This window comes from Hyla sarda, chromosome 2 (assembly GCF_029499605.1).
Source record: "Hyla sarda isolate aHylSar1 chromosome 2, aHylSar1.hap1, whole genome shotgun sequence".
Taxonomy (NCBI): Eukaryota; Metazoa; Chordata; class Amphibia; order Anura; family Hylidae; genus Hyla; species Hyla sarda.
Genome location: NC_079190.1, coordinates 378,467,557 through 378,495,208, shown reverse-complemented (window position 1 = coordinate 378,495,208; position 27,652 = coordinate 378,467,557). Strand labels below are relative to the sequence as shown.

At 42.4% G+C, this 27,652-nt stretch overlaps 1 protein-coding gene across 3 annotated transcripts in view; it reads left to right on the top strand.

Annotated features, from left to right (window-relative positions):
• NLK (nemo like kinase) overlaps positions 1 to 27,652 on the top strand; it is a 183,048-nt gene that overhangs the window by 98,615 nt on the left and 56,781 nt on the right. For all 3 annotated transcript variants that reach the window (XM_056558478.1, XM_056558476.1, XM_056558477.1), the window contains exon 3: positions 5,268 to 5,323. In XM_056558478.1, the coding sequence (XP_056414453.1) occupies positions 5,268 to 5,323 (56 nt within the window). The remainder of the gene's footprint in view (positions 1 to 5,267; positions 5,324 to 27,652) is intronic.

Genomic DNA, 27,652 nt, shown 5'->3' with positions numbered 1-27,652 from the left:
TGGTCCCCTACGAGAGATCGCGGGGGTCCAAGCGGTTGGACCCCCTGTGATCAGACACTTATCCTCTATCCTGCGGATAGGGGATAAGTGAAGGCTGCAGTGCTCTGTTAAATGTCTGTCATTCTGCAGCGCTGTAGACATTGCCAGCATTCACATGAGTTGCTGTCACGCCAATAGGGCTTACAGACACATACTCTCACACAGTCACTCTCTTCAGGTTCTTTGGCTTTCTACAAACCTGTAAGTTTGGAGTGTGGGAGAAAACGTACCTTTTACCCTTGAAGAACCTGCAAATACCATGCAGATGTTACTTTTGGTCATATTCTAATCCACAACTCCAGAACTGTGAGGCAGCAATTCTTATCACTGTACCACCATGTTTGCCCCACTTTCTCCTTATTAAAAAGCTACGCTCAACGGAGTGTGTATGGGATGTATTGGGAGAAATACCTGTAGGTTGGATGTTTGGCAGCTGTCTAAGAGATAGGAGTGCCTTAAGACTTGTGTAGTGTGATAGTGGGCAGGACAAATGCTCGAAGGATTAAAACATGACCTACCATCAATATAGCTATACAGCAAAGCTTGTCTACCTTCATCTAAGTGAAATCCTTTGCCTATTAGCAGCACATTTGTTTGTATAATGGTAATTCTTATTACGGACTCCACACTACAGTACAATACTATAATTGATTAAATTATTACAGGAGCACTTGACCTGAAATACAAGTTGGCGTCTATAAATAGAGCTAATAACACTCTGACATGAAAAAAGGCTTATCAGAACATGTCAGGAGCTTCTCTGAAGGACACCTCTGTGGTTCTCTTGTGAGCCTGTAATGGCTTATTACATATATCAGTAATGAGATTCAATTTGACATCTAATATAAAAGAGAATCTCGCCTAGGTACATGAAATAGTACTGACCACCCTTAACCTAGGCCACATTATAACAGAAGTGGTCTGTTTTTTTTTTTCCCCAGTGCCATATCAGACTTCTTTTCAGAAGAGAATAATCCAACCTAGGACTACCATCTTGATAATAGAATTTGCTGTCTTTTGGCAGTAGCTCTTGTGATGAAAGGTGTTATTGCTTGGGCAATTATCACATTAGGAAGGTATAAAATTGTATAACATAAATAGAGAAACCTAGCAGTACATCCAGCATTTGTATTTTGATCTTCTTGCTTCTCGGCATAATTTCAAAACGAACAGGTTGTTAGTATACATTTTGATCAAAAAGTACAAGCCCACTCGCCACATCAAGGCCACCTAGCCAGAGGGGGTCCCTAACCTAACACTGCCATGAAGCTGGGCGACGACCACTGTCTCCACGACACCAAGCCCACAGGGGGATTGACCCAGTGGCCATGCAGCCCCAGTGCTGCCCAACCAAGCCCCCGGCTGCGTGCCACACCACCCCACAGACAATGCATCACAGAAACAACGGCCACCACAGATAACCACACCAGTGTAAAACCTACCATGTGCTCCCTGCCAGAGGGCTGGGAGAATGTAAGGAAGAAACCCTTATGCAGTCTCCTGCTAATTAAAAATGTTAGGAAGGTATAGCCAGATCACAAGTCATGGTTGTGTAGAGGATTCCGAAAGCATAAGCAAGATGCTGCAGAGCCTCAGGTGCAGGTCTGAGGTACAGGAGAAGCTTCAGACTGGTACTGCACTCTTTGCAGTAGTATGCATGTCACAGGCAGCTAATAGTTTTTATTTTTCTGAAAAACAAAAAACAGCATACTAGTGATGCTGCATAGTTTATTCAACCCCCTCCTGTGCATAGGCTATAAATGTTTCTAAAATAAATGGCTTGCTTTATTAATCCAAACTAATAAGGGTATGTTCACACTAAGGAATTTAATTGTGTAATTCAGCGCCACTATTCCACTCCAATTCCACCTTGAATAAAAGTGCAATTGACGTTAATGGGTTTTCCGTTGCTCAGTTCACATTGTGGAATTTCTGAGGACGAAATATCGTTGTGGAATTGTATTCCACCAGAACATTAAAGGGGTACTCCGCCCCTAGACATCTTATCGCCTATCCAAAAGATAGGGGATAAGAAGTCTGAACGTTGGGGTCATGCCGCTGGAGACCCCCGCGATCTCCCTGCTGCACCCGGCGTGCGTTTAGAGCGTCAGGTGCAGCATGAGAGGCTCGTGTTGTCACGGCCGCGCCCCACTCGTTACATCGCGGCCAGGCCCCCTCCCATAGACTTGCATTGAGGGGGCATGGCCGTGACCTCACGAGCAGGGTGTGACCATGATGACGTGAGCCTACGCATCGCCAGTCATCCAGCCCAGAGCGAAGTTCGCTCAGTGCACCGGATGTCTGGGGTGCCGCAGCAGAGATTGAAGGGGTCTCCAGCAGCAGGACACCTGTGATCAGACATCTTATCCCCTATGCTTTGAATAGGGGATAAGATGTCTAGGGGCAGAGTACCACTTTAAAGGGGTTGTGCGCTGCCCTGCCTTTCGGAGCTCCGCACGCAGCGTCTGGAAGTTCATTACTCCGAACGCTGTGTGCGGGCTTCCGTGTTCGTGGCCGCCCCCTCAACAAAAGTCTGTGGGAAGGGGGCGCGACCGCTGTCGCGCCCCCTTCCCATAGACTTTTGTTGAGGGGCGGGCGTGACGTCACGGGGGGCCGGGGGTGACGTCATGCCCGGCGGCCGCGAACACGGAAGCCCACACACAGCGTTCGAAGTAATGAACTTCCGGACGCTCCGAAAGGCAGGGCAGCGCACAACCCCTTTTAAGGATGTTCATTTTTTGGTGGAATTTAGGGTAAAAGCCCATTACAGTCATTGGGGCTTTATTTTTCCTCACAAAATGAGTTTGGCTTTTCGCACGGAATTTTCTAAAGGAGATTTGAGAGCCAGTCCATTGATGGTTGCAGTACTGATCCTTCTCCGGATTTTCTCTTCAAATGTCGCACCAACTTCACGCCAAGCAAAGAGATAGCAGATAAGCTTATTTCCTGACCGAAATTAATCCTTGTCAATTCCTCAGTGGGAACTTACCCTTATACTGTTTTTGTTTTGTTCTTTTGTTTTTTCTTTCTTCTGCTGCAGCAGCTTGGTGTCTTGTGAAAACTTGTGTGTAACCCACTTGCAATCTTTTTTTGTCCTGAAACTTTATTACAATATCTACAGTAAGAGTATTCCATGCTTTGAGAGTCACACATATTGGCTGTATCAGTATATAAAGTTTTCCTTAGGCCAGGGCCTTGGGGATAGTACATAATTCAAAGAAAACTAAAAATAAGTCATGTTTTTTCCCTGCTCATCTCTATATACGTCACCAAATATTACACTACTGAAATGAAAGGTGTACGTTTTACAGTATGACTGAAGTGACTACAGACAGAAGGGAGTGTCACTGAATTGCAAAATCGGTCAATGCAAGGGTTTGCTTGTAGTCTATAACCATAGAGAGACACACAGATCTGCATAGGCGCCGTAGACATAAACTAATGTATTTTTGCTTATTATTTATTATCTATGCACAGAAGCAACACAGTTCTTACTGGTAATATTTCACAGTGCTTTCGCTGACATTTTTAATAAACCGTGAATGTTCCCATAGCTGGTCTGAACAGCAGGCAGATAGATGTGATAGTGATGGAAATCATCCACTGACTGGTGATTAAAATAAAAACCGACTCATTTCCAGTCTTCATTTTCGTCTTGGCTTCTCTTTGCTTCCAGGGAAAATTGTAGCTGCTTTTAACATAATTATGTTGATCTAACACTTTTCCCTAAGTGACTGATGGGAAAGATCAGTCTCTAGAAATTGGTTATTTCCTTTTTAATAGGAGTATCCATTCTCTCTCACTATAGCCCCCTTATTGATAGAGACACAGAGGCGCTCTCTTCACCCTCTATTACCTGTACAAGCTGGGCTCCACCTCCCTGTCATGTCAGCCTCTCTTTACTTAGGCTGGGATCACATTGCCATTTGCATCTGACCTGTTTAGGGTCCAAAAGGCATTTTATTTATTTTTTTCTCATGCCAAACAAAATGAAATGGGTCTGGTGCAAACTGCTACTGCTGGGTCCCGACGGACCTAATTCACTTGCATGGGGTCCGTCAGTGATCCGGTTATTATACAGGAATTTAGCAAAGAAAAAAAAAATAGTGCTTGCACAATTTATTTTTTCTCCCTTAAACGGGTACTCCGCTGCTCAGCGTTTGGAACAAACTGTTCCGAGCGCTGGAAATGGCGCCGGGAGCTTGTGACTTCATAGCCCCGCCCCCTCATGACGTTGCGCGCCACTCCCGCAATGCAAGTCTATTGGAGCGTGCTGGCTGTCACGTCCCCTCCCGTAGACTTGCATTGAGGGGGCGGGGCGTGACGTCATGAGGGGGCGGGACTATGCAGTCACAAGCTCCCGGCTGCACTATTACAAACAGTTTGTTCCAAAAGCTGAGCAGTGGAGTACCCCTTTAAACTCCTGTCGTTCTGACCAGATTGCAGAGAGAACCCCGAATAGCTGAGTCCGACGGCAATGTGAACGAGCCCTTACAGTATACACATCATCTCTGTGCGCTCAGATTTGCATCTTATTATTGCACTGACAATTTGCATTTCACATTAGTAATACATGGAACATTTTAAACAAAATTTGGGTGATTCCTAATGTGAAAAAAAAAATTGGCAGATATAACTACTGAATGTGATCCCATATTGAATAATAAAAGGCTTTGATACATGTAATGAAACTTCAAAGTGACTCAATATTTGTAACAGCGTAATATGCTGCTGCATAACCTCTTTTGTATAAAGATCTTGTAAGTTGTAATACCACACACGACCTGAGGACAGCTGTGGTACGGTTTAAAAAAAAATAATAATAATTGCTCTTATTCTCAGATCCCCTTTTAAGTGACAGCAGCTAGTTCTACTCATAAGTCCACTGCGTTGCTTTTGATTGTATTTTATAAGATAGCTGCATATCTTATGGTAAGATGTACATGCCTCCTCAAAGACCAGTGCATATAGACCAGAACATGTAATTTCATGGTTTTTAATGAGGGGGATTTATTAAATATGACAGATCCCCTTTAAAGTCGTCCATGTTTTTATCTGTACTATGCCGGAACAATGTCTGTCTGCTGCTGATCGTCCTTTGTAAAGCGGTGTAATATGCTTTCTTTATATGTATAATCAATATGCTGCGCATTATTTGGCCTGCTCTGTGTCATAAAGATAATATAGTGACGTGCTACTCCAGTGACTGTCTTTTTTCTTCTTTGCAGGTCCTCTCTGCACTTGATATTCTCCAGCCGCCTCACATCGATTATTTTGAAGAAATGTATCCTCTGTGTTTCAGGCGTTGTACAGTGGTTAATACAAAGTATATCTAATGAGTCTTTCCCGAAGGTCTGTGCATTCATTCTGTTAGAGCGGTAAAAACGGTGCAGGTTTTATAAGGATGCACATGGTCCTGGGACGTATAAATGTGGGTCTGTGTTTATGGTTTGAGTCAGTGAAGGGGTCATCCTCTAGATACAGTCATGGCTGTAAATGTTGGCACCCCTGAAAATTTTCAAGAAAGTGAAGTATTTCTCACAGAAAAGAATTGCAGTAACACATGTTTTGCTATACAATGTATATTCCCTTTGTGTGTATTGGAACTAAACCAAAAAAAGGAAGATAAAAAGAAAATTGGACATAATGTCACATCAAACTCCAAAAATTGGCTGGACAAAATTATTGGCACCCTAAAGGGGTATTCCAGGAATTTTTTTTTATTTGACTATGCTACAGGGGCTGTAAAGTTAGTGTAGTTCATAATGTAGTGTCTGTACCTGTGTGTGACGGTTTTATCAAAATTCGTATGTGATTTTCACACCAATATTTATTTTTAACAGCATATAAAAGGACTGTTGTCTCAGATTTTTCCCAGGTTGCAATGCGGCCGAGACATGACCTCACTAATCAGCTGATGACAGGGAGCCTGTCTGCTTCAATGGGTGGAGCGATTGTTTGGAGGGAGAGAGATCAAACTGCAACTAATGCAACAGCTGTAGGCCCCCTGATTGAAAACCACAGGTCTTTTGAATGGATGCAGCTCATTTATGTTTCAATGGGTGGGGTGGCTGATGTGTGGGAGGGAAGAAAATGGAATTATGGGATTTGTAGTAAAAAAAAAAAAAAAAAAATGAAACAGGATATACCAGTTCGCAAAAAGCTAGCCACAGTGTTATGGAAATCTCACAACATAACCATTTAGCCCCAAGACAAGTGCAGATCCTTCCTAAGCATGTCCATTACTGCCTGCCAGGTACGTACTAAAATCACCTTATGGTGGATAACCCCTTTTACTTAATAGTTGGTTGCACACCCTTTGGAAAAATAGTCATTAGCTTCGTATAACAATCAATAAGCTTCTTACACCTCTCAGCCGGAATGTTGGACCACTCTTCCTTTGCAAACTGCTCCAGGTCTTTCTTATTGGAGGGCGCTTTTTCCCAACAGCAATTTTAAGAGCTCTCCAGAGGTGTTCAATGGGATTTAGATCTGGACTCATTGCTGGTCACTCTAGAACTCTCCATCCATTTCTGGGTGTTTTTTAACGTATGTTTAGGGTCATTGTCCTGCTGGAAGAACCAAGATCTCGGACGCAAACCCAGCTTTCTGATACTGTGCAGTACAGTGTGACCCAAAATCCATTGGTAATCCTCAGATTTCATGATGCCTTGCACACATTCAAGGCACCCAGTGCCAGAGGCAGCAAAACATCATTGAACCTCCACCATATTTCACTGTAGGTACTGTGTTCTTTTCTTTGTAGGCCTCATTCCATTTTCGGTAAACAGTAGAATGATGTGCTTTACCAAAAAGCTCTATCTTGGTCTCATCTGTCCACAAGACATTTTCCCAGAAGAATTTTGGCTTACTCAAGTTCATTTTGGCAAAATGAAATCTTGCTTTTTTATGTTTCTGTGTCAGCAGTGGGGTCCTCCTGGGTCTCCTGCCATAGCGTTTCATTTAATTTAAATGTCGACTGATAGTTAGCATTGAAAATGATGCTCCCTGAGCCTGCAGGACAGCCTGAATATCTTTGGAACTTGTTTGGGGCTGCTTATCCACCATCCGGACTATCCTGCGTTGACACCTTTTCATAAATTTTTCTCTTCCGTCCACACCCAGGGAGATTAGCTACAGTGAGATGGGTTGTAAACTTCTTGATAATGTGTTGCACTGTGGACAAAGGCAAATCTAGATCTCTGGAGATGGAATTGGAACCTTGAGATTGTTGATATTTTTCCACAATTTTGGTTCTCAAGTCCTCAGACAGTTCTCTTCTCCTCTTCCTGTTGTCCATGCTTAGTGTGGTACACACAGACACACAATGCAAAGACTAAGTGAATGTCCAATTTGTTTTTTTCCCTCCCTTTTTTGGTTTAGTTCCAATACACACAAAGGGAATAAACATGCGTATAGCAAAACATGTGTTACTGCAATCCTTTTCTGTGAGAAATACTTAATTTTGTTGAAAAATTTCAGGGGTGCCAACATTTATGGCCATGACTGTATTAAGAGTACAGCCAATATTGCAAATACAAGCCCAACGACCCAATTCTATAGCTGCACCAGAGATCCGTTTGCAGAATTTATTAAAATTTTTGCTTTTTTGGACCATATTGTTCTTTGTGTCTAGAACGGACTCTGTGATGGAACTGCGATGCAGATGAATTTGGCCTTACTACTTGGTGCAGGAAGTGACTGTAATTCCAACAGAAGGCTGAAAACTTTTTTTTTTTTGTATCTACAAAACCTCCACAGTTTTTACTGAAATCACTTTGCTGACTGCCCAAGCCTTGGAGCTACTGCAATATATTACTACGTCAGCTATTTTCTGTATAAGGCTACAATCCCTTGTCATTTTTTAGATCTGAGGTCTGTTTAAAGTAGCAGTAATGTTTCTATTAAAGGGGTACTCCACTGGCCTGCGTCCGGAACTAAATGTTCCGAAAGCTGTTTTAGCGCTGCGGGGGGCCCCTTGTGATGTCACGGCCATGCCCCCTTCATGCAAGTCTATGGGAGGGGGCGTGACTGCTGTCACGCCGACCCCCACAGCGCGAAAAAGCCATTTAGTTCCGAACGCTGGCCAGTGCAGTATCCCTTTTAATAGAAACATTACTCTTAAATGTTTTAGGCAGGGTCCGCTCTTTGTGTTTTATACTTTATACTTTAAAACTTGTACGTTAATGGATGCTAAAAATGAATGCTGCTGCATTATAAAAAAAAATGGATTGCAAAGTATACACTTTTGTGTACAGCAAAACGGAACCTAATGAAGAGAAAATCAGTGAAGCGGAGACACAATACTCAGTGTGAACCCATCCATGTCAAATAACAATAAGTGTATGTTCACAGGGTGGAATGTCCATGCAGACTTTCCACTGCAGCAGAGTCCTATTGATTTCAATGGGATTCTATTGCGCTGTGCACACAGCCATCTGCTACGGAAATTCCGATTCCAGTGTCTGCAAAAAGAATAGACTTGTAATGTTGTTTTTCCATAGATGGCAACGCATTTCCGAGTGGTCCTAGGGTCCGCCGTATTAGTAAAATGTGCAGAATATCTGCCTAAGTTTTCCAGGCAGACATTCCGCACGGATTCGGCCATGTTCATGTGGCCTGACGCTTTAATGCTTTTCTAAACGTAATCCGGATAACATAACATTCCTTACCATTTGTACAACCTTTGACACTTTCGGACCATTGGGGTAGGGGGGTCTTAATACTTTCTGGAGGATTAGTGTTTAAAAGGGGTATAACCATCTCATAGTTATGGTAATACCACCACTTTATGATCAATGAGGATTGGTTGTCTGGGGCTCTTAAAATAAAGGGACTTCAGCACTGGTTCAGTCTTTCTTTCTACAGTAGTGTACACTAGTTTTTCCCAACTAGGGTGCCTCCAGCTGTTGCAAAACTACAACTCTCAGCATGCCTGGACAGCCTTTGGCTGTCCAGGCATGCTGAGAGTTGTAGTTTTGCAACAGGTTGAGGCACCATGGTTGGGAAACACTGGGGGGGGGGGGGGTTAAGCATACTCCCATCCAAGTAAACAAGGCCAGGCTGCAGTTCCCTGCATGGGCTAAAGGGCAGCCGTGCAGGGAAAAACAGTCAAATGGCTGAATCAACACTCACTCATCTTACCTCGGTAGAGGTGGCAGAGGTTTTACCTCGTACATCCTGACAATATACTATTAGTTAATGAGGTGGAAATACTCCTTAACGTTTTCACATGTCTCTTGCAGTTAAAGGGGTATTCCAGTGGAAAACTTAATTATTATATATTTTTTTTAAATAAACTGGTGCCGGAAAGTTACAGATTTGTAAATCACTTCTATTAAAAAATCTAAACCCGTCCACTACTTATTTGTGGTTGTATACTACAGAGGAAATTTTTTCTTTTTGGATTTCTTTTGTCACGAACACAGTGCCCTCTGCTGACACCACTGTCCATTTTAAGAAATGTCCAGAGCAGGAGAAAATCCCAATTGCAAACCGATACTCCTCTGGACCTTTCCTAAAATGGACAGAGGTGTCAGCAGAAAGCACTGTGTTCGTGACAGAAAAGAAGTCCAAAAAGAAAAGCATTTCCTCTGAAGTATACAGCTGCTAATAAGTACTGGAAGGATTTAGATTTTTTTAATAGAAGTGATTTACAAATCTGTTTAACTTTCTGGCACCAGTTGATTTAACCCCTTAATGACGCAGGACGTAAATGTACGTCCTGGTGCGGTGGTACTTAACGCACCAGGATGTACATTTGCGTCCTGTACGTGACCACGATGCTCGGGTCATGCGCGGGAGGTCCCGGCTGCTGATAGCAGGTCCCGGCTGCTGATACAGGGACCCCGCCGGTAATGGCCAACATCCTCCATGGTAATGGCCAAACCCCTCTGATTCCGTGATCAATACAGATCATGGCATCTGCGGCAGTGGAAATGGAAGATCGGATCGCCCGCAGCACTGCCGCGGGGATCCCATCATCCATAATGGCGGGACGGAGGTCCCCTCACCTGCCTCTGTCCATTTCCCGCTATCTTCTGCTCTGGAAACCTTCCAAAATTTGCAAAATTGCGGTTTTCTTACCAATTTCCCCACACAAATAGTATTTTTTTGGTTGCGCCATACATTTTATGGTAAAATGAGTGATGTCATTACAAAGCACAACTGGTCACGCAAAAAACAAGCCCAATACTCCTCTGTGGATGAAAATATAAAAGTTATGATTTTTAGAAGGCGAGGAGTAAAAAACTAAAACGTTAAAATAAAATTGTCTGAATCCTTAAGGCCCAAATGGGCTGAGTCCTTAAGGGGTTTAAAAATAAAGTTTTCCACCGGAGTACCCCTTTAATTTGCATATTTTCTTTTGGCGCCCATGTGACTATTAATTGCAAAGAATCTGATGATCTCTCCTCTTATGGTGTGTTCACACAGCAGCAGATGTTATGTTTCAATATAGGAGATTAAAAAAAAAAAAAAAAAATGATTCAAGGTAGACATGTTGTTAGGTAGACAAGTAACTAAAACAGATCTCCTATTCTGTGGATTGGAGATAAGTGTCTAATCGCGATGGGACACCCTGTGATCTCCTGTACGGGAGCTTACTCACATATATGTCCTCAACACGCATTGGCCCCCACTCAGCAAATCACGGCCGGCTGAGATGCAGAGGGGTCCAGCGGCCCAACCTGCCACGATCCGACTCTTTATCCTCTATCCAGTTTTAGTTACCTGGAGTAACACTTTAAAGGGGTACTCTGGTGCTTACATATCTTATCCCCTATCCACAGCTATCACGCCCCTCCCGTAGGCTTGCATTGAGGGGTGGAGCGTGACGTCACACGCCGCCGGCCGTGTGGTTGTCGGTTATCAGACCCGGAGCGAACACGCTCTGGGGACTGATTTTAAAAGGGGGTGCCGTGTGCAAGATCCCGGGGGTCCCCAGGTGGCGGGACTTCCGCGATCAGGCATCTTATCCCCTATCCTTTTGGAAAGGGGATAAGATGTCTAAGCACCGGAGTACCCCTTTAAGCATGTTGTTTTTCAGTTTTTTTTCTTTTTTTTTCTGTTGCCAAAAATTCTGTACACCAGTTATTTATATTATATTTTCATTTTATTTTATTTTAGATATACGGTAATTATCTTTATTCTTACAAAAGGAATACAAAATGCAAAAAAAAAATTTAAAAACCTTTTTTTTTTTTAACTTGTTAATTCACACTCTTTTAATAAGTGATTATATGGCAAGAATATTATTCTACCCAGAGATTTGTTACGTAGATGAATAAATGTTCTAGGAGGTCAGGTGTCTGATTAGAATACTTATAATTATACCTGCTTAGTAATACTTTCCACCTTGTTCATATTTTTTATGGTCTATTTTTATTATAACTGATAATTTTTCTTTGCTTGGAATTGTAGGGGAGCAGCTTGTGTAAGTGCCTGTGCCCTATTGATAGTAGTCTGAATTGTAGGTCTTGTAATTGTTGGTTGCGGTGTATGAATTTGCATTTGATCAGGATGATAAATTTGGTAATGTCTGAGGTACAGCACTATATGGTGAGCTGTAGTATTTCTGCTTTGTGGATATAGAATTGGAAGCCTTTTTTTTTTATTTTATTCTGTTAGTGTAAGACTGTCTCCAGCTGTTGCAAATCTAGAACTCCTTGCATGCCCGGACAGCCTTTGGCTGTCCGGACATGCTGGGAGTTCTAGTTTTGCAACAGCTGATGGTACCCTGGTTGGGAAACACTGATGTAAGTGGATGTTTTTGTGGAGTTTCACTATGAGAGACATAAAATTTATTGTAACCATTGTAGAATATTTTCATGGAGGCATAGAGAAAGAGGGGGATTTTTTTGATTTCCTGTCCTCGATTCCGTGTCCTGTGGATTAGTTATCAATATTGGATTGCTGGGGGACTGAAGTCTGACACTACCACCGATCAGCCCTTTTGTCACAGTCACTGTGTCAGCATACAAAGTAAAAAGAGACAGAAGCAGTCTGCACCGTCCGTGGTATAGTGGCCATGCTGGGTTACTGCAGATCTGCTGCCATTGAATTAAATGGGATCTGATCTGGGGTAACCCAGTATGGTCACTACCCAATGTATGGAATGATCTGCTTTGGGCTGTGTGCTCGGTTTATACAGGACCGGATGTTCACCCGCCACCCTTCATATTTTGATGCCCATCAATACCTAGAATTGGTCTGGTGATGTGGATCCAAACTGTGTGCGTATGTGTGTATATAAACAGTATGGTTGTTTTAGAGTACATCACGTTTTGGGGATCCGGCAGCTGGATCCAGCAGGAGAATTTGAAAATCGGCCGCTGCTGTATCCACGCCGGACCCATGCTGCACCCCATTCTTTTGAGCCCCATGGACTAGATGGAGTCAGCTAGTGACTTTGGTGTGTTCAGTATAGGACTGTATCCGTTTTGTCGCCAGATTAACAAACCATGGCTGACAATGGTTTTCAGTCCAGCACCTAAACTGAATACGGTCCAAAAATGAGCCGACCGGAGTCACTAGCTGTTCCATCTTACTCATTGAAATGAATGGGGTGTGGCACTGGTGTGGTGCCGGACATTTTTCAAATTCTCCTGCCAGATCCGGCTGCCGTATCCCCAAAACTTCATGTGAATGCACCCTAGTTGACTTTGTCCGGCTCATTTAAATAAATGTGGTGCGGCACAAATCTGACGCTGGATATGGCAGCTGCCGGTTTTCTAATTCTTCGGCCGAATCCGGCAGCCGCATCTTCAAAATATAATGGGAGTGAGCCCTTTTGTGTAAACGGTAGGTTCTGTTATCACTAGTGTCAAAACTGATATTTAAAGGGGTATTCCAGATTTTTTTTTTTTTTTTGACTATGCTACAGGGGCTGTAAAGTTAGTGTAGTTCATAATATAGTGTCTGTACCTGTGTGTGACTGTGTTCTCACAATTCTTCTGTGAATATTGCCCCAATATTTATTTTTAACAGCATACAAAATTACTCATATGTCGGGATTTCCCAGGTTGCAGTGTGTCAAGACCTGACATCACTAGTCAGGTGATCAGAGGGAGCCTGTCTTGCGTTAATTTTGCAACAGCTGTAGGCCCCATGGTTAGAAAATACTGTGTTTCAATGGGTGGGGTGGCTGTTGTGTGGGAGGAAGGAAAGGGACCTCAAACTTTAATAAAGCATGGAACTATGGGATGTGTAGTTTAGAGAACAAAATTCAACAGGAAATACCCAGTTCTGGCAAGTACATACTAAAATCACCCCTTTAATAACCCCTTTAATATAGAAGAATACTAATCTGCTTTCTGTTATAGTAGAACTGATGGAATCCCAGTGGCTATATATATAGAATATGCTTAAAACCTAGTTATTTTATCTTGGTTTCTAGAAATGTATTGCCAAACCACAGTCAGTAAGTCTGACTCATGGGTTAGTGTGACTGGCCCTAAAATCTCCAGTATTACATCCAGTCCTCTTATAGTACATGCAGCATAATGGCTCAGTTTTAGCACTTCTGCCTTGCAGTGCTGATGATCTGGGTTCCAGTTCAAGCAAGAACTACCATGTACATGTAATTTCTATATTTCCCTATGTCTTCTAGTCTCCAAAAAAATACATTCTTATGGGCAGATTGCCAATGAAACTGGTCAAAGTCTGTGTGTGTGTCTGACATGGGGACATTTAATGGACAAGCATTGTTCAAGCATATGTTGCTGCAACTGTATTTAAGCATTAGGATACGCCCCCACCACTGCCAAACCCAAAATTCACTGCTGCCCATACAGCTTACATTGCTCAGTGCTGCTCTATAATGTCATTTATGTTGCTGCTGTTTCCAGGTATATGATATAGGGAGAGTAGTATCCCCTCTCTGTGGATATGTGTGCTATATGGGAGACATCATAGCATCTTATCTCCAACTACTAGTTTGGGGACAACTGCAAAGCAGAGGTGCAGCGCTCAGAGGGGATGCGGGCTACAAGTTACATAATAGCCAGAAATAATGTTACTATCTTTGTACACAAATAGGACAGGTTATCTGGAGAAGTGACTTAGAATAACAGGTACATTTTAAGATCATGAAAAGTTAAAAAGGGAAGTACGAAGGATGTTGTGGTATACATACACTAAGGATGTTGTGGTATACGTATTATGAATATCTGGAGAGAATCCTACAAGCTTAGCCTGTTTATGGCTGCGCATAAGAACAGAGATCACAATCTTGATATCCTGTAATATCCATAGCAATCAGTAGTTTTACCTAATTGTACAAGTAAGGCTGTGTTCACACAGTGTGGCTTTTCCAAATTTTTTTTGAGTAGTTTGTTTCATGATTTTTGCACAATCGCAGTAAAATAGCTAAAAAATGTTACACTTCGTCCACCATGACAGCCCACATGAGAGATGGTCCCATAGGATCCAATAGGAACAGGAAACAAGTTAAAAGCTCCTCCCCCCAGCACCTTCCCCAGTATGTTCCTGTTTCTTTTAGGTCCAGGACAGAGTGGGAGTCTTTTTAGGCTCCTTTTTATTTTAAGTTTTTTTAATTACATTTTTTTTTTGTTTCCCGCGGGCTTGGGATCGGTATACTTTTCCCTTCCCTTTTATATGCCTAGTGGTCGTGGGGGTCCTCTTTCCCCTACCTCCGGGAGTGTGGGTTACTGCCCTCCTGTGTGAGTAATAGGTACCCACACGGGGAAGGGGAGTAGTTTCTTCCTTCCCCGGAAATTCGCCATAAAAAATTCAAGCATCTCCTGTGAATTTCAGTTCTTTACGGAGTCCTAACTTGTCCAGGATTTCAGCTGTTCCTCCTCAGATAATGTCTTCTGCTGCTGTAAACCTACTGTCTAGTTTACCTCCTGCTACGTCTCATACAGTATGTGCTACTACCTCATTGCCCCTAGTGTTTCTTCTGCAACATATGTGGTACCTTCTCATATGTGGCCTGTCCTGGATGATTTCCGGAAGAAAAATCTAAAAAACCTGTTAATACTTTTTGTCCCCAGGGGAATAGAGCAAAGAGCTATAGAAGTAAATGAAAGACAGGTAGATGGAGCTACCCGAAGGGTGGGAAAGGTAAGGAGTTCCTCCTTAATCCCAGTTAAAGCGCAAAGAAACAATGACGTTTGCTCAGTGGGAAGAAGACTCAGTCATTTTGTTCCTGAATGGGAGTCTAGAACATCAAATCCGTGGATCCTAAATCTTCTAAGATTTGGATACAAGATAGTTTTCTCCCTGCCGCCTCAAGTTTCTAGTCTCGAGCCAACCCTTCCCCCTTCTACAGGAGAGAATGTTAGAAGGGGTGAAAATTTTGCTTCAGTTGGGAGCCACTACTCAGGTTCCCTTTTCAGAAAAACATGGGGGTCACTACTCATTCCTCTTCCTAGTCCCGAAACCTAACGGGTCTTTCAGGACTATAATAAATCTGAAGTTCTTCAACAAATTCATAGTATACAAGAGGTTCAAAATGGAATCAATAAAAACTGTGATTCCCAAATCATCTCCCAATGCTGTCATGGTTACCCTGGTTTTCAGACTCCTATTACCATGTGCCTATCCACCCAGACAAACAACAGTATCTACGGTTTGCTGTCAAGGTGGGAGATCAAGTTTTCCATTATCAATTTGTGGCTCTTCCTTTCGGCATCTCATCTGCCCCGAAAGTGTTCACAAAAATAATGGTGGAGGTGGTAGCTCATCTCAGACTACAGAATATAATTCTAGTTCCTTACCTAGACGACCATCTGTTAACAGCATCTTCAAAACAATTCTTCTGTCCCATTTGAATCAGGTGATCCAGTGCCTTCAGAATCTGGGATGGATTGTCAACCTCGAAAAATCAGACCTTCATCCAAGGTCTTGACTAGATGAAGAAATCTACTTTTATTCCTCCGGAGAAGATAACACTTATTCACTCAAAAATAAAGAAATTTCAGAAATCAAAACTGGTATCTGTAAGGGAAGCCAAGTCAGTATTGGGCACAATGACATCCATTATTCCTGTAGTCAGGTGGGCTCAGTTCCATTCAAGACAGCTTCAACTCCAGACTCTTAGTATGGAACAGATCTCAACTAATGCTGGACAAGAAGTTCACGCTAACACCTGGTGTAGTGAAGTCCCTAAATTGTTGGCTAAATGCAACAAACCTTAAAAAGGTGTCCCTTGAATCTCAGATCCTGTTTTTGTAACTACGGATGCAAGTGCCTTAGGTTGGGGTGCTCGTCTTCTAGGATCCTACTTCCAGGGTCGCTGACCTCCTCATCTAAAGCTGTCCTCCTTGAATTTCTCACTAAATCCAAGGGACAGACCTCAAGCAGCACAAGACTGGAATTTTTCTCTGGCATATGCCTTCCCTCCATTCCCATTGATAGCAAGGACTCTTGCAAAGATTCGAGACAGCAACCTAAAGATAATTTTTGTAGCCCCATACTAGCAGAAGAGAGGGTGGTTCTGCCTCCTACAGAGCTTAGCGATAGAACCTCCTTTTCCTCTACCTCTAGTGAAGGACTTGCTGAGCCAGGGTCCAGTAATCCATCAGGGTCTGGAGAACCTTCATCTTACTGCCTGGTTTTTGAGGAGTCAATCTTAAAGAATCAAGGTCTTTCAAGTACAATTATTTCTACACTGTTGAAAAGTGGGAAACCTTCTACATCCAAGATTTACTTAAAAATTTGGAGAACAATTTTATCCTGGAGTAAGTGGGTGAAACCAGATCCTTCCAAACCTAATTATCCACAGATCTTTTAGTTTTTTCAAGAGGGATTAGAGAAGGGTCTATCTCGCAGCACTTTGAAAGTTCAGGTTGCAGTCCTGGGGCGTTCTTTGATCATCAAATAGCAGAACATCAGTGGATTAAAAGCTTTTTTTTTTTTTTTTTTTTAAAGCAGTATCAAGATTAAAATATAAAATCCCAATGCATGCTCCATCTTGGAATCTCAACTGGGTGCTCTCGGCCCTTACTACTCAACCCTTTGAACCTCTTCATCAATGCTCATTAAAATTCATTAGTCCTATTAGGTCCTATGGGACCATCCCTCATGTGGGCTGTCATGGTGGACTCAAGAAATCTGAATGATCGGTAAGTAAATAATTCTATCTATCAGCAATTTTGGTAAAATTACTTAAAAGGTTCCTATGGCTAAATTGCACTGCATGTTATTTAAAACGCCTGATATTTTCTACATGGTCTCTTCCATGTTAAACACAAGTGGAAATCTGGGGAATTATTGCCAGTCTAAAATAAATCAGGAATCTACTATGTTACGTTCATCAGTGATTTAATGGAACATGAAACTAACAACATTAAATTGTCATTGGCTTTCTAAATGCTTCATAGAATTTGTTCTCCTCCTAATGCAGTCGTACCTAGTTCACTGCACATATTTGCATTTGAGGGAAGCTCATTGGTTGGCAGTGCATCCAGGGCTTGTACATTTGCCTATATCTAGATTGTTGATAGCACACGACATGTGCAAATACTATAGACAAAATTAACTACTATCCACACTGCTTTATCTAGAATATTGGCTTATTACTTATGTAAGAATATGTGAATGCCTCACAATTTTTCTAAAAATTGACATGTCTAGCCACAGTTATTTGTTCAAAATGGGGGAAAAACATCAATGCTGCCTATTTCTCTCTTCTGTTAAAGGGAATCTGTCATGAGATTTTAACATATAGCACGGCAACGCGTTCTATATGGTAAAATCTTCTTTTTCACCATCCCCGGAAGATGTTCCTGCCCGCAAGGATGGAGAGGGTATTCAGTTAGAAAGTCTTCCTGCTGGCTTCATATGTAGTCTCCTGGACAGGGAGCTATACTCACCTAGTCCTGTCTTCTCTTGCTGTAATCACGCCCCATCTGCATGATTGACAGTCTGGCTATCAAAGAGGTGCTTCTAGTAGACATGCCTAGCATGTGGTGTGTCTGCTAATGATGCAGATATACAAGCTTTGCTTTTATTTTATTTTATTTATTCTTTGTCACCATCTTGACTGTGGAATTGCTTTGGCCTCTCACACACAGTATACTGGTTGGGAATCACTGGATTAAATAAAGTGCCATATTCTAAAGACAGATCCGCCTTTTCTCTTGTGGAAAACAAGTGAAAAACTAAGTGCCAGGAAGTTATACAGACTTGTAAATTACTTGTAAATCACTTGCCTTCCCGTACTTGGCAGGATCAGCTGCTGTATATTACAGAGGAAGTTGTGTAGTTCTTTGCAGTCTGACAAAAATGCTCTCTGCTGCCGCCTCTGTCTGTGTCAGGAACTGTTCAGAGAAGAAGCAAAGCCCCATAGCAAACCTCTCCTGCATTGGGCAGTTCCTGACACTGACCACAGTTCTCTCTTAGGCCACCTTTGTCCGTCTGGAAAGAACTACACAACTTTCTCAGCAGTATACAGTAGCTGATAAGTACCCAGATAGTTACATTGGTTTGCTCATTTTTGCACTGTATCCGCTTTTGTTGCCGTACTTAAAACCGTGGTCTGGCAGCGGGCAGTTTTTAAATTTCTGTATCACACAATCGAAATGAATGCACCCTTAACTTGCCACTTAAGTTAGACATGCATGTCACTAAAGACAGCTGCCATTTTGTGTGTGTGAACTGTTTTAGAGTAACTTCTATTTCCTTCCATTATGGATGCAACTTTTCCCCTTGAGGTGTCACACACTAGTGGCATTGAAGCTATTGTTGAATTACTCCCATAGCTTCCCCATAATCACCACAGCTTTTAAGCGAGAAGTTGGCCTTTTATCAGTCGTAAGCCAGCTCCCTGTTGATTACTGTGCTACAAATGTAATGGAGTGTTAATGGGAAGAAGTAGTGAAACAGACCTTCACAAATCTAATGGAGCCAAGCTGTAAAATCAATATTTGAGCTCTCAATAGCAGGAATAGATGTTATGTAGTTTCAATATGCAAAAGACTGCAGAGTGAATTGAATAGATATCTGCTTGCATATTTTTTTCATATAACATGTGAAGACAGCAGGCATACAACAGAGCAATCTACACATCAGAGATATACTAGCCTTTAAATCTAGACATACACAGCCATTGTGGTGCCAAGCGACTCCAGGTCTACCTGGATCGGTGTTCATATTCAACATTCCCCAACAACGCACTATAGTGTATGCTGCTTTGGGAAACAAGCAGAGTATGGTTCCTTTTGGCACCATTTTACTGTTCAGGGCAGGAAAAGGATTCTGCAACTGTTAAGGGGGGGGGGGGGGGCTGGTAAAACATGGCTGCTGTCTTCCAAAACCTGCACCAAATGGGTTTTTCAGCAAAAAGAAACTTATCCTCTTATCCACAGGATAGGGGGTAAGTGTTAGATTGCGGAGATTCAACTGTTGGGACTCCCCACAATCTCCTGAACCGGCCCCTGCTCTCTGAGGATGTCGGCACATGTCGTTTGTATGGGAGTGCTAGAGATGCCAGAGTACAGCACTCGGGTCTCTTCAGCACTCCCATAGAGAATGAATAGAGCGTGTGCCGACATCAGCACGCTCTCCTTTGAGAGAGCAAAGGCCTGTTCAGGAGATCACTGTGTCTAAAGTGAAAGTGGAAAATGCTGGCAGCTCAGTGAAGCTCATGAAACCCCTGTGGTATGATTGCGGGGGTTCCGTGAGCCAAAATGGCTGAGGAGGGTCCCCTTACCTGCCACCTGCCATTGATCACCGATTCAATGATGTAGCCTGGCTTAGCCAGGCTATATCAGGGGATTGCTTATTTTACTGTGTAGTGCTATGCCAAAGGCATAGCATTATACGGTAAATGCAATCTAATGATATCAAAGTCCCCTGTAGGGAATTAAAGGGGTACTCCGGTGGAAAACTTTTTTTTATTTTTTATTTTATTTTATTTTTTTAATCAACTGGTGCCAGAAAGTTAAACAGATTTGTAAATTACTTCTATTAAAAAAAATCTTAATCCTTCCAGTACTTATTAGCTGCTGAATACTACAGAGGAAATTATTGTCTTTTTGGAACACAGAGCTCTCTGCTGACATCACGAGCACAGTGCTCTCTGCTGACATCTCTGTCCATTTTAAGAACTGTCCAGAGTAGGAGAAAATCACCATAGCAAATATATGCTGCTCAGGAGAGCACAGTGTTCCAGAAAGAAAATAATTTTTCCTCTGTAGTATTCGGCAGCTAATAAGTACTGGAAGGATTAAGATTTTTTAATAGAAGTAATTTACAAATCTGTTTAAAGTTCTGGTGCCAGTTGATACCCCTTTAAAAATTGTACAATAAAAAAAGTTTCAAAAATTATATAAAACCCCTCCTTATTTTCCCACTTTACAAAAAAAAGAAAAGAAAAAAAAGAAACATTTTGTGTCGCCGCGTGCATAAATGTCCAAACTAATAAAATGTCTATGATCTTGTTCTGTAAACGTAAAATGTCAGATCAAAAGGTCCAATGAAAACAAAAATGGTATCGATAAAAACTACAGATCGCGGCCCAAAAAAATAAGCACTCATGCATCCTTGTATACGGAAAAATAAAAAAAAGTTATAGGGGGTCAGAGAATGACAATTTTATGCATAACAATTTTGTTTTTAAAAAAAGGTTAGCATTTTTTAAATAGTACAATACAAAAACTAAATAAATCGGGTATTGTTTTAATCACATTAACCTACAAAATAATAATGTATCATCTTTACCATAAAGTACACTGCATTAAAACCAAACCCACCAAAGGTTGCAAAATTGCAGTTTTTTCTTTTTGTGCAACTTTTGGTTACGCCATACATTTTATGGTAAAAACGAGTAATCTCATTACAAAGTACATTTGTTCGTACAAAAAACTACCGGCGGGTCCCTGGTTGTCAGTGAAAATTTCAAAATCGTAATTTTTCAGGGACCAGTTGAGTTTTGAAGTGGGTTTCAAAGGCCATCATATTTGAAATATCCCATAAATTACCCCATTATAGAAACTTCACCCCTCAAGGTATTCAAAATGACATTCAGAAAGTTTGTTAAACACTTAAGGTGTTTCACAGGAATAGCAGCAAAGTGAAGGAGAAAACTCAAAATCTACATTTTTTACACTAGCAATGTTCTTGTAGAACCAGTTTTCGAATTTTTACAAGGTGTAATAGGAGAAAAAGCCCCCCCAAATTTGTAACCCAATTTCTCTTGAGTTAGGAAATACCTCATATGTGGACGTAAAGTGCTCTGTGGGTGCACTAGAGGGCTCAGAAGGGAAGGAGCGACAATGGAATTTTGGAGAGTGAGTTTTGCTGAAATGTTTTTTTTTTGGGGGGGGGCATGTTACATTTAGGAAGCCCCTATGGTGCCATAACAGCAAAAAATTCTATTTTGGAAACTACATCCCTCAAGGCATGTAACGAGGGGTCCAGTGAGCCTTAACACCCCACAGGTGTTTGACGACTTTTCGTTAAAGTCTGATGTGTAAAATGAAACTTTTTATTTATTTTTTGCTAAAATGTTCCCCCCCCCCCCCCAATTTTACATTTTTACAAGTAGTAGGAGAAAAAGCTCTCCAAAATTTGTAACCCAATTTCTCTTGAGTATGGAAATACCCCATATGTGGATGTAAAGTGCTCTGCGGGCGAACTACAATGCTCAGAAGAAAAGGAGCGCCATTGAGCTTTTGGAGAGAGAATTTGTTTGGAATGGAACTCAGGGGCCATGTGCGTTTACAAAGCCACCATAGTGCCAGAACAGTGGACCCCCCCCCACATGTGACCCCATTTTGGAAACTACACCCCTCATGTAATAAGGGTTGCAGTGAGCATTTACACCCCACTGGCGTTTGACAGATCTTTGGAACAGTGGGCTGTGCAAATGAAACATTACATTTTATTTTCACGGACCAAAAATCAGTCAGACACCTGTGGGACGTAAATGCTCACTGTACCCCTTATTTTATTATGTGAGGGGTGTAGTTTCCGAAATGGGATCACATATGGGGGGGCCATCGTTCTGGCACCATGGGATCTTTGTAAACACACGTGGCCTTCAATTCCGGACAAATTTTCTCTCTAAAAGCCCAATGCCGCTCCTTCTCTTCTGAGCATTGTAGTGCACCCGCAGAGCACCTTACATCCACATATGGGGTATGTTCTTATGCAGAAGAAATGGGGTTACAAATCTTGGTGGGGGGGCTTTTTTCCTAGTTTCCCTTGTGAAAATTAAACATTTAGGGTAACACCAGCATTTAAATAAAAAACATTTTTTTTCATTTTCCCATCCAACTTTAACAAAAATTTGTCAAGCACCTATGGGGTGTTAAGGCACTCTATATACCTTGTTACATTCCATGAGGGGTGTAGTTTCCAAAATGGGGTCCCACGTGGGTATTTATTTTTTTGTGTTTGTCAGAACCACTGTAAAATCAGCCACCCCTGTGCAAATCACCAATTTAGACCTCAAATGTACATAGTGCTCTCTCACTCCTGAGCCTTGTTGTGCATCCGCAGGGCTCTGAAGTTAGAGCGCCATGCGCATTTGAGGCATAATTTAGAGATTTGCATAGGGGTGGACTCGGATGCAAGCGTTACAATTGCCTCAAAAATATTCTGTGTCAGTGATTCCCAAACAGGCTGCCTCCAGCTGTTGCTAAACTCCCAGCATGCCTGGACAGTCAGTGGCTGTACAGCAATGCTGGGAGTTGTTGTTTTGCAACAGCTTGATGCACTACTTTGGAAACACTTCCGTACACAATGTTTTTCATTTTTATTGGGGGAAAGGGGGGGCCGTGTAATTATGTGTATATGTAGTGTTTTACCCTTTATTTTGTGTAGTGTATTATTTTTTAGGGTACATTCACACAGGTGGGGGTTTAAGGTGAGTTTCCCGCTAGGAGTTTGAGCTGTGGCTGAAAATTTGCCACAGCTCAAACTTGAAGCAGGAAACTCACTGTAAAACCTCACCTGTGTGAATGTACATTCACAAGGGGGGGGAACCTCCAGCTGTTGCAAAACTACAACTCCCAGCAGCCACGGATAGAAGTGCATGCTGGGAGTTGTACTTTTGCAATAGCTGGAGGCACACTGGTTAGAAAACCTTGAGTTAGGTTCTGTTACCTAACTCAGTATTTTCCAACCAGTGTGCCTCCAGTTGTTGCAAAACTACAACTCCTAGCATGTATTGATGGCCAAAGGGCATGCTGCGAGATGTAGTTATGCAACAGCTGGAGGCACGCAACTACAACTCCCAACATGCAGAGACAGCTGTTTGCTGTTCGTGCATGCTGGGAGTTGTAGTTTTGCAATATTTAGAGAGCCATGGTTTAGAAACAACCACACAGTGATCTCCAAATGGTAGCCCTCCAAATATTGCAAAACTTCAAATCCCAGCATGTCCAAACAGCTGTCTGGGCATGCTGGGAATTGTAGTTTTGCAACATCTGTATAGTGGTCTCCAAATTGTAGCCCTCCAGATGTTGCTAGGCAGGATCGCCACACCAGGGAGAGGATCGCCACCCAACGCCTGTAAGTGACCTCCGACGCCGGTCCCAGCAAAGTTCCCCCGCTCTGCCCGGACTACCGTGGGTGGGCAGAGCAGAGGAGCCGAACTTTAACACCCCACCCCCCCACAATCTGCTACTGGTCGGTCGCTTCTGACTGACCAATAGCAGGGACAGGAGGGATGGCACCCCTGCCACCTCACTCCTATCCCTTAAGGGGGATCGTGGTTGTCTAGGACAGCCCTGATCACCCTTATTTTCCGAGTCACCGGAGACCCGTATGACCCAGAATAGCTGCAGATCGCCAGTCTGAATTGACCGGCGGTTTGGGGCGATTGCCAATATGGGGAGGCTCAGGACCCCCCCTGTGCGTTGTCATGGGAAGCCTGGTAAATGATTTCAGCAGGCATCCCGGTCCGCGAGCAGTGGAGTTCCCACGGGCGTACAGGTATGCCCTGGGTCCTTAAGTCCCAGGGAGCCAGGGTGTACCTGTACGTCCTGTTATAGATGGGTTAAAGGGGTTATCCACCATTAGGTGATGTTAGTACCTACCTGCCAGACAGTAATGGACATGCTTAGAAAAGATCTGCGCTTGTCTTTGGGCTAAATGGCTTGTGAGATTATCATAATGCTGTGGCTATCTTTTTGGGAACTGGGTATTTATTGTGGAAGTTCGTTCTATTAAACTACACATCCCTTAGTTCCGTGTTTGTAAGTGTGAGGTCACTACCCTGCCTCCCACTCATCAGCCACCCCACTCATTGAAACACAAATTAGCTGCATTTCATTCAAAAAGTGTTTCCTTACCAAGGGTGCCCACAGCTGTTGAAAATGATCTCTCTCCTACCCAGCGGTCACTCCACCCGTTGAAGCAGGACTGGCCGCCTTTGCACATCTGACTAGTGATATCACGTCTTGATGTCCTGCAACCTGGGAAAACCCGAGATCTGAGTAATTTTGTATATTAATGAATATCGGGGGCCAAAATCACTGAAGAATTGCGAGACCACCGTCACACACAGATACAGACACTATATTATGAACTACACTAACTTTACAGCCCCTGTAGCATAGTCAAATAATTTAAGGCCAAAATGGCCTTGGTTCTTAAGGGATTAAAAGTCCTTATCTCCCTAATCTCACATTGCTGACATTCCATTGGTTGCCTTTTGCACTTCCTTATTGAGGTGTGGACTGGGCCTAGTCAGACCAGTGAATGTTGCATTAATTTTTAAGCCATTTGCATTAATTTTTAAGCCAGTTTAAGAGGGCTCAAACACCTGACAAAACTTAAGTAATTCACATTTTAACTTTGTTTTTTCAGTGTTTTTTTTTTTTTGTTTTGTTTTTTGAGTATGCAGGATTTGATTCAATTATTATTATTTTTTTTTCAAACCAAAAAAAGAGGTGCAATCCTTTTACTTGAACTTTTCCTCCCATGGCTTTTCCTAAACCAACAGCCCGTAATTCCCTCTTTCCCCTACCTGCAGGCTCTCTGTGTTAGCGTAGACTGGTTTCAGAACATTAACAGTGTATAAAAGAGAATAGAAGAGGCGGGAGCCATTTTTGTAACTATCTGCACACTGGCATTCCAGCATGGGAGGTAAATACATTTATGTAAATGTATAAATCTAATACAAACAGCTTTCTTGAAAATGATTCCATTTTATACACGCCGAAAGTTTATTTTTAAGGCTCAAGCCTGTTAGCGTAAGAGAAGCCGACATTTCGTGTAAATATCCATTATCCACTGAATTGCTGTAATACCTGTGCAGTTAATGCTCTGGCGGAATTTATGGACTTCATTATTTCCATCCATAAAGAGTTCAGTGGATTGAAGTTGCCTGAAGGAGACTGCACTAACAAATGTACCAGAACGGAGTAAAATATCACACACCCTGTTAACAGTTTGACAGTAGCGTGCCCTGTTGTTAAATTTATTTATGCCGGGCAATAATTCTGCTACTAAGAAATAAAAGTGTTAACGCAGGACTAGTCAGATTACATATTTTTATATTGTGCTACATATGAGTAACTTGGGTACCAGTGAAAAAAGATATAATAGATATATTGTATTTATGTGTGTACTCACACACACTCTTGTGATTCACCTTACAGGCACCCTGATTGTTTAGTATAAAAAGTAGCTTCAGAATAAGATGGAAGTAGTGTTAGACTATGATTGCCCGGAAAATAGTGGTGATCGGGGCTGTCAGAGACAGCCCCGATCATCCTAAAGGATAGGAGCGAGGTGGCAGGGGTTCCACCTCCTCCCATCCCCTGCGATTGGCCGGTCAGGACTGACCGGCCAATCGCAGGGCAGGGGCGGTTAAAGTTGAGATCCCCTGCTCTGCCCGCCCCTTGAAATCTGGGCAGAGTGGGGGAAAGATGGCGGCAACAGTCCGGAGCCCTCTTGTATTTCAAGGCAACAGTTTAGGGCCACATATGGGGTATTTCCGTACTCGGGGAGAAATTACGCTACAAATTTTCGGGGGCTTTTTCCTTTTACCCCTTTTGAAAAAGTAAAGTTGAAGTCTGCACGAGAATGTTATTGTAAAAAAATTGCATTTTTTACACTAACATGCTGGGGTTGCCCCATACTTTTCATTTTCACAAGAGGTAAAAGAAAAAAAGACCCCCAAAATTGTAACGCAATTTCTCCAGAGTATGTAAGTACCCTATATGTGGAAGTAAAATGCTCTGCAGGCACACAACAGGGCTCAGGAGGGAGAGCGCACTATGTACATTTGAGGCCTACATTTGTGATTTGCACAGGGGTGGCTGATTTTACAGCGGTTCTGACAAACGCAAAATAAATACCCGCATGTAAAATAATAAATACCCACATTTTGGAATCTACACCCCTCACGCAATGTAACAAGGGGTATAGTGAGCCTTAACACCCCACAGGTGTTTGACGAATTTTCGTTAAAGTTGGATGTGAAAATGAGAGAGAATTTTTTATCACTAAAATGCTGGAGTTACCCAAAATTTTTCTTTTTTACAAGGGAAAATTGAAAAACAGACCCCCAAAATTTGTAACTCCAATTCTTCTGAGTATGGAAATACCCCATATGTGGATTTAAAGTGCTCTGCGGGTGCACTACAATGCTCAGAAGAGAAGGAGTGCCATTGGGCTTTTGGAGAGAAAATGTGTCCGGAATTGAAGGCCACGTGTGTTCACAAAGCCCCCATGGTGCCAGAACAGTGGACCCCCCATCCCCACATGTGACCCCACTTTGAAAACTACACCCATCACGAAATGTGATAAGGGGTGCAGTGAGCATTTACTCCGCATGGGTGTCTGACAGATTTTTGGAACACTGGTCCGTGAAAACGAAAAATTTAATTTTTCATTTGCACAGTCCATTGTTCCAACGATCTGTCAAATGCCAATGGGGTTTAAATGCTCACTGCACCCCTTATTACATACCGTGAGGAGTGTAATTTCCGAAATGGGGTCACATGTGGGGGTTCCACTGTTCTGGCACCATGGGGCTTTTTAAATGCACATGGGCTTCAATTCCGGACACATTCTCTCTCCAAAAGCTCAATGGCGCTCCATCTCTTCTGAGCATTGTAGTTCGCCCGCAGAGCACTTTACATCCACATATGGGGTTACAAATTTTGGGAAACTTTCTCCTATTACCCCTTGTGAAAATTTGGGGTAACACCAGCATTTTTGTGAAAAAAATCTAATTTTTCATTTTCATGTCCAACTTTAGCGGAAATTTGTAAAAAAAACTGTGGGGTGTAAAGGCTCACTGTACCCCTTGTTACGTTCCTTAAGGGGTGTTGTTTCCCAAAGAGTGTGCCATGTGTTTTTTTTCTGTTCTGGCACCCTAGGGGCTTCCTAAATGCGATATGCCTCCCAAAAACTATTTTAGCAAAATTTGCTTTCAAAAAGCCAAATGTGGCTCCTTCTCTTCTGAGCATTGTAGTTCACCCGCAGAGCACTTTACGTCCACATATGGGGTATTTTCATACTCAGACGAAATGGGGTTACAAATTTTAGGAGACACTTTCTCCTATTACCTCTTGTAAAAATGGTACATTTTGGAAAAAAACTGCATTTTAGTGAAAAAATAAATACATTTCATTTACACATCTGACTTTAACTAAAAGTTGTCAAACACCTGTGGGGTGTTAAGGCTCAC